The sequence below is a fragment of the Fundulus heteroclitus genome, unplaced genomic scaffold, assembly GCF_011125445.2.
Source record: "Fundulus heteroclitus isolate FHET01 unplaced genomic scaffold, MU-UCD_Fhet_4.1 scaffold_63, whole genome shotgun sequence".
NCBI lineage: Eukaryota > Metazoa > Chordata > Actinopteri > Cyprinodontiformes > Fundulidae > Fundulus > Fundulus heteroclitus.
This window is the reverse complement of record NW_023397066.1, coordinates 482,419-492,154: the sequence shown is the minus strand read 5'-3', so window position 1 is coordinate 492,154 and position 9,736 is coordinate 482,419. Positions and strand designations below refer to the sequence as shown.

At 49.1% G+C, this 9,736-nt stretch overlaps 1 protein-coding gene across 1 annotated transcript; it reads right to left on the bottom strand.

The window, feature by feature from the left end:
* Positions 1 to 75: 75 nt before the first annotated feature.
* On the bottom strand, positions 76 to 8,801 carry LOC105921666 (laminin subunit gamma-1). Its single transcript, XM_036133511.1, has 6 exons — positions 8,353 to 8,801; positions 6,772 to 7,076; positions 3,632 to 3,762; positions 2,929 to 3,095; positions 1,985 to 2,173; positions 76 to 716 (listed from the first exon to the last, which is right to left on the bottom strand). Exons 1-6 carry the CDS (start codon positions 8,726 to 8,728, stop codon positions 622 to 624), a joined length of 1,263 nt encoding a protein of 420 aa, XP_035989404.1. The 5' UTR covers positions 8,729 to 8,801; the 3' UTR covers positions 76 to 621.
* Between the last annotated feature and the right edge of the window lie 935 nt (positions 8,802 to 9,736).

Genomic DNA, 9,736 nt, shown 5'->3' with positions numbered 1-9,736 from the left:
TATTTACTGTAACATAACCTAAGCATTTTTTCTTAATTCAACACATTCCAAAAAAAGTAAAAAACCACACATCAATTCAACACATCATTTAATTTAAGTGGTTTTCCTTTGTCTCGTTAATCAATCAATCATTATGTTACCATGATTACTAATTAATTATCAAATCTTTTTGCAAATTCATCCAAAATAATCATTTAGTTGGCAGTTATTGCAATAATTTTCTGACCTCTGACCATAAGATTTTTATAATTTTTTAAGGTTTAGTGCGTAGCGTAAATTCCAGGATTTTTGCAGACATCTGCCCCCTGTGGCGACAAGTTGAAATGATGCCCGTGTTATACAGTGAATGGAAATAAAATAAACAATACTTAACTCCAAACCTTGCGCTATGCATCTTCAAAGAAATTCACAGACAGATTAACAGATTTGAAACTGATGGAAATATGTTGAAATTATCCACAGTGATTTTCAGCTCAGAAAGGAAATTACACACAGCGATCCACCGTTGATCAAAATTTATTGTCTACAGTTAGAAACCGGAGAATGAGCAGTTCTTACGCTCTAAAACATCACAGCTCCCATAAAAATGATTGTTTCATCTGTTAAAATGAGTCAAGGAGCTCAGAGGGGACTCAGGAAGTCTTCACACTTCTCTCCGGTCACTCCAAGTTTACACGGACAGACGCCCCTGTTGTCGCACTGAGGAGACAAAGAACCTGCAAACAGACACAAACCAGCAGCTCGTTAACCTTAGACCGGCATCAGAAACAGACAAACTGCTGACAGGCGATAAAACAGCAAAGATGATAAACAAGGAGAAACACAGACGGGTCCACAAACTGTCCATAAACCAACAAAATGAGGACGGCTCACCGCGACATGGAAATATGCAGCATGTCGACAAAAGGCCCAAATGTTTGTCAACAGACGACGTTTCCAAAGAAGAGTCACACAGCGACACAAAACGGCTGCAAGTTGTTCAGAAATCATCCAAAATGAACACAGACTCAAAATGACCACAGACATGTGAGCAGTGAGTGAAAATGTGCATAAAACCTTTAGTTGGTAGCTACAGCTAGCTTTCTGTTTGCTGATGACTGATGACTGACCCGTTCCTCTGATATGATCGGCTTTATGGACGGAGGGTCAGATATACTGGAGGAAAGTTTCCACAAAAACTGCGTTCCATTAGCAGCTCAGTTCTTAAACATCAGATCAAAAAATGAATTTTAAGATTTTAGGACTAAACGGTGACAGACCCAAAGGAACAACGTGTGACTCCCAGCATTAACTGTGGTGAAGTCTTCACTCCCTCAGATCCATCCACAGCTCTACAGGAGAACCTCCTCCTCCTCCTCCTCCTCCTCCTCCTCCTCCTCCTCCTCCTCCTCCTCCTCTCTCATCAGGACCAGAATCATCCAGCCTCCATCCACTGCTGCCATCCCACGTTGGCCACGCCTCTCTGCTTCCAGGCCCACCACCAGCTCTCCACCTTCAGCAGAGTAAAGCCTGTGGTCCTGATAACGTCTCCCAGTTACTGAGGCCTCGTCTGAGGAGCTGGTAGCAGACCAGCAGCGTCTCCTCCGTCTCTCCCTGAGCTGTCTGACTACAGACCTGCAGCTCTGGGAGCCCATCTCATCTACAGGGGGGGCTGCGGTGTCTCTGACGTCACAGTCAGCGGTACTGGCACTCTGCAGGGTGGGCAGCGGCACAGCTCTGATTTCAACCCTACGGCAGATAAAACCTGTTGATCAGATAAAACCTGAGCTGTCCTGGTTGATCCTTCTATTCTTCATGGGGAACTTTGCCAGCCAGAGGCTCACGCCGTCAAAATGAGCCGGACTGAGCACTGCAGACGCTCATTTCTACCTTCTGCTGCAACAGGAAGTGGTGATATTTACAGAAGACCATGTGCTTCATACCAGTTACTATTATTATTGATTCTGCTATTAATAAACGTTGCTGTTGGTAGCTGTAAACTGACCGATGGAGCTGCAGAAGCAGGGCAGGCAGCGGCCGGCGCTCTGCTCCCTGTAGTAGTTGTCCAGGCAGCGCTCACAGTTGGGCCCGTCCGTGTTGTCGGCGCAGTTCCTGCAGTGACCTCCGTGACCCGTGGCCCGGTACAGCTCCGCGTCGAAGTAGCACTCAGAGCTCTTCCCGTTACAGTCGCAGGCTGAAACGGTGGAGCGGCAGCGGGTTAACGGCGGGCCGGGACCAGAACCGCTCCACAACACAGACTTCATCACACTTTACTATATATACTATAATATATATATGCTTCTGATTAATTATCTGATGAATTATACTTGTTAATTACTATATAAATAAAATTGAATGAAATTGAATGGACCAGAACCACTCCACAACACAGCTTTTATCACACACATTTTCCTCTAGTGAAGCTTCCAGGAGACGTAGAAAGTTTTATTTAATCACTGCTGTAGCTGCTTCTATAACACTCTGTGAGATTCTCTTTAACTTGTAATGAAAACATAAAAACAGCTAAATAAGTTTTATATTATTATTATTATTATTGTGTTAATATGATACGCTGGTTGGACCTTTTCCTTTATATTTTTACTACTACCGTTAACGTTGTCATCATAGTGGTATAAAGTCTAATTCTGGTGTCTCAGAATAATGGTGGAGGTCTTATAGGAGCTTCCTGCCTCTCTTTATCCTCTAATTGCTTTTCTAATTCTGACTATTTCACATTTCTGAATAAATAAAATGAGTTTCATCAACTACCTGCTCTGAGATGTTATTCTTTACACAGGAACTACAACTCCCACAATCCCCCAGAGACCTGGCCTGAGACTGGCAGCTCTCCTGCTCTTTAGGCCAGTTGCTTGCTGTATTTATTATAATTCTGGATAAAATCAGTGACTGCGGACGCTGCAGGTGAGGCTCCTGCCGGCTGGGACTCACGCAGACACTCGTTGGCGTTGTCGGCGGTCGCCCTCCTCCACGGCCGGTCGTTGTAGAACGGTTTGCAGACGTCGCAGTCGAAGCCGTCGGTGTTGTGTTTGCAGTCGCAGACCAGCCGTCCCCCGCTGTTCCTCACGCACTCGCTGGCGTGGCCGTTGCACTTGCACCTGACGGCAGAGACACACACCTGTTACACCTGCCGGTCATTCTCTGGTAAAACCTAAACGCAGAATCTGACAGGAAACCGCTTCCTCTGGTCCTGCAGAGATGAGGAGGACCGGGTTCTCCTCATCTCTGCAGCACCTAGTCCTGATCTGATGCTTATCCAGGGTGCTGCTCATGTTTCAGTGGTGTAGGGCTGATGGTGGTTGTGACTGGTAACACATAAACTTCAGTTAAAGGGCTTTAGGCCAAGGAATCACAAAGGCAAAGCATGTTCTATGTTAAAAACACTTCAGGACCATCGTCTGGTAGTTAAATACTTGTGTGTGAGCTGGAAAGCAGAGTTACTGGTTACACTGGACATAAAAGCCCCAGAAACAACATGATCATGTAAAAACAGATCAACCCTGACAACCAACCGTGTTTTGGAGTTTTAACGAGGAGCCTCCTCTTAGGCAGGAGATATTTTTATTGCCAAGCTCCAATTCCCTGAATGTATAAAATAATGAAAATAAAGTCAGAGGGAAGGGTGACACTTTACCTTCCTCCCACAGCCAAGTCAGAGATGGCGTAGTAGTAGGACTTGAGGACCTTGGGATCGTTGAGGACTTCGTCTCCCAACGTGTTGAGCCTGTTCAGGGTCACTCTGATGTCTGTGGCCGTCACCCAGTCCTGCATTAAACAATCACAATCAGAGGGGGCGGAGCCTAAACCCAGTGCTCTATAACACAATCAGAGGGGGCGGAGCCTATACCCAGTCCTCTATAACACAATCAGAGGGGGCGGAGCCTAAACCCAGTCCTCTATAACACAATCAGAGGGGGCGGAGCCTATACCCAGTCCTCTCTTAAACAATCAGAGGGGGCGGAGCCTAAACCCAGTCCTCTATAACACAATCAGAGGGGGCGGAGCCTAATCGCAGTTCTCTATTAAACAATCAGAGTGGGCGGAGCCTAAACCCAGTCCTCTATAACACAATCGGAGTGGGCGGAGCCTAAACCCAGTCCTCTATTAAACAATCAGAGTGGGCGGAGCCTAAACCCAGTCCTCTATTAAACAATCGGAGTGGGCGGAGCCTAAACCCAGTCCTCTATTAAACAATCAGAGTGGGCGGGGCTTAAACCCACCCATCCGTCCGTCTTCTTCCTCTTATCCAGGGTCGGGTGGCGGGGGCAGCAGCTTCAGTAGGGAGGCCCAGACGTCCCTCTCCCCAGCCACTTGGGCCAGCTCCTCAGGAGGAATCCCAAGGCGTTCCCAGCAGAGAGACATAGTCCCTCCAGCGTGTCCTGGGTCTTCCCCTGGGCCTCCTCCCGGTGGGACGTGCCCGGAACACCTCACCAGGGAGGCGTCCAGGAGGCATCCTGACCAGATGCCCGAGCCACCTCAACTGGCTCCTCTCGACGTGGAGGAGCAGCGGCTCTACTCTGAGTCCTCCCCGGATGACTGAGCTCCTCACCCTATCTCTAAGGGAGAGCCCAGACACACTACGGAGAAAACTCATTTCAGCCGCTTGTATCCGGGATCTCGTTCTTTCGGTCACGACCCAAAGCTCGTGACCATAGATGAGGGTAGGATTGTAGATCGACCGGTAAATCGAGAGCTTCGCCTTTTGGCTCAGCTCTCTCTTTTCACCACAACGGATCGGTACAGCGCCCGCTTCACAGCAGACGCCGCACCAATCCGCTTGTCGATCTCCCGCTCCATCTTCCCCTCATTCGATTAGGCCGAATCGGAAGATGCTTTAAACAATCAGGGGGCGGAGCCTAAACCCAGTCCAGTATCAGTAGAAACAACTACTGTGGGCAGGTTGCCTCCAATCATCTAGGCAAACATCCAGAAGGAGCGGCTCTGATAAGAACAGGTTCTGCCTTCACTGTTTGTTTGTTTCTGATATGATCCGTTCAGATTGCAGGCATCACTGAACCAACATGGTTACGGGTATCCGACCATGAGAAAAACAACCATTCATCTTTAGGATCTGGATTCCTGTGGAAATAATTAGTGAAAAACATCTTTTGAGTTTTCAGGACCTGAAGCCTCTCCACAGCTCAGCCGTACCAGAACCTGACCAGAACCTGACCAGAACCTGACCAGAACCTGAGCCAGCAGCTTCTGCAGGAGACGCAGGGTTTTGCATTCAGCAGTCCAAGAGAAGATGATCTGCTTCAGATGACACCAGAACCAGCCCAGAGAGGATGCAAACGGACCGCTGGCTCTGTAAAGGCACCTGATGGATGAGAGCAGAGGCCCCAGTGTGAAGCAGGACCTGCAGCTGCTGAGCGGCAGGATGAGCAGAACCACGGCTCGGTTTAATGTCTGCTGTTTTAGCAGCAGGTCGGTCAGCATTCCTCCACCTGAGCTTCAGGGACCTGACCCGCTTCAGTTTCCAGGAATCGCCCAGACGTCTACACACCCTGCAGAAACGGCAGGTTTGTGTAGCGTAAAAGCAAACTGAGAGCAGGCTGGATCAGGCTGCACGCTATTCTGCTGCAGTGATGTTAGGCCGTGTTGATGGTCCAGAGTGGCCTAGTCAAAGTCCAGGCTCGCGTCTCACAGAGAAACTTTGGACCAACAGATTAGGGTGATGGTGAGGAGACCTGCCAACCTCAAAGATCTGAAGAGGAATCATCAAAACAGGAAGCAGAGGAAAAGCTGCTCAGCTGTTGGAAGAAGGGTCGATGAGCGTCCGAATGATTAAATGCTAATTTCCCTCGTTGACTATTGAGAGGGAGATAAATAATTCTCACTTCAAGGTATTTTTAAATCAAATGTGGGATAAAAAGCTTTTAGACTGTGTGTTAATAATTTCACCCTGAACCGTGTAAATAAAGATGTGTCCTAGAACACGGAGCAGTTGTTCTGAAGAGGAAGAGACGAGGCCCCTGGTAGGAAACAGGGGCCCCATGTCACTGAAACCTGTCTATGTCGAGCATTTAGGGCCCTGGGTGTAAGGTACAGGTTTCATTAGCACACTCAGTGATCAGCTGAAGGTCTGAGGACGGTTCTGCCCTCGTTCACAGTCTGGTAGCGCCACCAAGTGGTTAAATGAGTAGAACCAACCAGAAGAGAATCATCCATCATCCCAGGTGATTCTTCTCTGGTGCAAACAGAGCATCTGCGTGACGGAGCAGGAGATCAGATTCAATTAAAAATACTTTATTACTCTGATCCTCTGAAGTTCTTCTAGAACCCGTTCATCTGATGAAGCTGGACCAGGGACAGCATCTAAACACTGATTGTGGCAGAGAGATCCACAGAGAAGGGACCTTACCGTCATCATTTAAAAGAGATGGAACCAGTTCTATGTTTCTCCTGTCTGGGTGCAATCAGAACCTTCTCTGGATCCCCCTGATGATTGGCTGCTGTCTTTAACTGAGAAACCCGAGTTAATCATTAGGAGCTGCTGGTCTGTCCACAGCTGTGCTAACATCTGCCCACGCAGCTGCACTGCTAACCAAACAGCAGAGACACCGACGTGTTTGTTCCACCCGGGCCCCCTGGACCATGACCCTGGTTCTGGAGCAGAGGTCCACCGCTGCTGGTTCACCTTTAAACTCTCCAGCAACTCGTTCAGTGAAGTTACACAACAACACGCAGGACTTTGAATTTCAATTCGTTTGAATCATTTCATTTTCCCTTCAGAACCTGCAGAAAGGAGGTTCTGCAGAACCGGAGCCTGACCTGGAGGACGGGGCTGTGGTCGAAGTTGTAGGCGCTGGGTCGGCCCTCCAGCGTGGAGAAGGCCACGTTCCCCCCGGTGAGCGGCGACATGTCGCTGAAGTCGTCGGTGCAGAGCGCCTCCTGCTCGTCGCCGCCGGTGCGGATGAAGCCGCGGTTCTGCTTCCTGTAGGTCTTCTCGCAGGAGCCGCTGTAGTACTGGTAGGGAACCCAGGGGGCGCCCTCGCTGCTGCGCTTGTAGATGACGAAGCTCTCCGGCCGGCTGGTGTGGAACTTGAGGCGGACGTAGGTGATGTCGAAGGCCTTACCTGCAGAGAGAACATGCAGGAGGTCAGGAGGTCAGGAGGTCAGGAGGACAGGAGGTCAGGAGGTCAGGAGGTCAGGAGGAGAGGCCTGGTTCTCCAGAGGATCCTCCAGCCCTGGAGATGACACAACCACCCGATGTTCACCCGATTAAACAAACGGATGACGACACGTTCATCCATGTGGGAGAAAACTCAGGCTCTGGCTGTTTTAGACCCGATGGAGACGTTGAAGCACCGAGTTCTCCTGACATTGTCTGTTTCAGAGTCACGTCTGGATCTTCACAGGATGATGGTTTGTGAAACGAAGCGTGTCACCGTAAAGTCTAGCAGAGAGGACGACCTCATCCTTCCACAAAGCGTCACTTTGGGTTTGAAAAGACGAGAAACAAAATAAAGGAAACGTTTGAATCTTTATAAACCACGACATTTAAAGCCGATTTATTCAAGTGACAAAGTGTTTATTTCTGATCCTTTGGATGGATTCTGGCTCACAGTCCATTAAAACCCAACATTACCATATTCTATCAAACCACTTTTAGAACCATGGTTCTGGTTCTGTTCGGTGTCTGCTGTCAGTACCGGGTCTGGGCTTCTTTTGCATCAACGCAGCTCTGATGGACGTCTGCGGTGTCGGTTCTGGTGTCTCTCACCTTCCTCTGGACAACACTGAGGTCAGTCCTGTTGGCTGGTGATGCAACCGGAGCGGGTTTTGGTACCGCTGGCAGTCTGGGCCGGTACCAAATTCTGCTGAAGAATAAAACCAAACCTCCAAGCTTGCTTCTGCATGCGCGTCAGACAACAGGACAGCATCTGTTGCCTTTCCAGCTTTTACCGACCACATTTTTTCCTTCCACTCAACTTTCCGGCGATACGCTCAGACTCGGCACTTCAGAAATGTGATCCCCATGACGGTGTAGACCCCAGCGTGCTTCAGACCTTCCTGTGATAACATCTTTTCATTGGTCTGTTTCCAAATATTGTTTCTGTACAAAATAATTTGTGGATCTGTGAGCTACAATCATGAAAATGAGCAGAATGAAAGGTTTTAAATTCATTATTCTGGGGAAATAAACCCGGTTCACATGTTCAGCTCAATCACTGAAATTAAATTATTGGACCTGAGGGGCCCTTCTAGAAGAATCTTATGTTGACTTTGGACCCATCGGTCCAGAACCAGCCCTGAAACTCTGGACTAACGGGACCAAAGTGTCCGACCTTCAGCGCGTGGAGCTGTGTGACGGGGCCCCGCGTGTCGGGGCCCTGAGGCCGGGGGTCTTACCGAGGTGCAGGGTGAGGTTGATGGAGTTGGGGTACTGGATCCCCGCCAGCATGGTCTGGCTCTGCCACCAGGTGGCGTCCTGCTGGTTGTTGTAGTCGGTCAGGTACGCGGCGTTGTGGTGGTTCCGCGGGTCCCGCGCGTCGCAGATGTGGCAGGACTTGGTGACCCCGGTGGCCCCGGTCTGGACGCAGTACTCCTCCGGCGGGGAGCCGCAGGTGTTGGTGGCCTCCACCGTCACGTTGAAGGCCGCGTTCACGAACTCGGGCATGCAGCGCTGCGGCCGGCCCTGCTCGTCCGCGCACTCGTCCATGGCGCCGCGGACGCAGAGCGCGGCCACCCAGCTGCAGGCCACCAGAGCCCGGATCAGATCCTGCATCCTGCCGCTGCGCCCCGCTGGGTTTAAAGGTGGCAGAGAGGAAAGCAGCAGAGGTCCAGCAGCCTCAGCGGACTTTGCTCCGGACGGAACCACCTGCGCCTCTGGGCTCAGAAAAAAAAAAACAGAATAAAAGCTGACCCTGACGCGAGTTTACACCCAGAAATAGGGCCACCGTACAGAAAGGCTGAAGTCTGAAACTTTTAATTACCATCAGTTTTTATTTTTTATTTCCATACGTCAACTCTTTGGGAACTTTGCGCATTTTGTTCCACAGAAACATGCGCAAATTGTTCAGATTTGATTTAATTGACAGGAAGCTCCCCAAACGTTCCCCAGGTTCTCCTCCTGTGGACCCATCAGGTCGGTATCGGCACCACTTTATTATTGGATCATTATTGGATCATTATGAGCGCCGCGGCCTGCAAGACTCATTTTTAAAACCAGGTATTCTGTAACGTTCTGTTGTGGTTTTGGTTTAGCATTATTTCTGTTTCTTGTGTTAGAGTTATGCTTAGCCTGTTTTTGTTATCTGGCCTTTGTTATTAGTTTATTTCAGCCCTTGCCTGTTTAGCCTTATTTCTTACCTTAAGTTTTTGTCTATCAGTCTGTTGCTCCCTTTATTATTTCCACCTGTTTTGGTTAATTAGTCCCGCCCTGCTCTTCTGTTCCGTTTGTCTATTTAAGCCCACCTTCGTTTCTGCTCAGTTGCTGGATTATCTCGTCTCGTCCCTGTCCGTTACCTCATGGTAAGAGCTTTGCAGCCTCTGTTTATGTTATATGTTGTTTACCCCGAATTATCTGTCCTGTTTTTTGAGTCTGTCCCAGCCTTTTTTTACCCTGGAGGATCCGTCATCTTTTTCAATAAAAACCCTTTTTTTAGCATAAGCTCCGTGTTTGGCTTAACTTTGGATTCACCACATCAAATCATTACAGTATAATCCAGCCACCATGAATCCAAAGCCAACACATCCTCTCCGTACCGGAGGAGCTATGCTTGTCCCGGCCTGC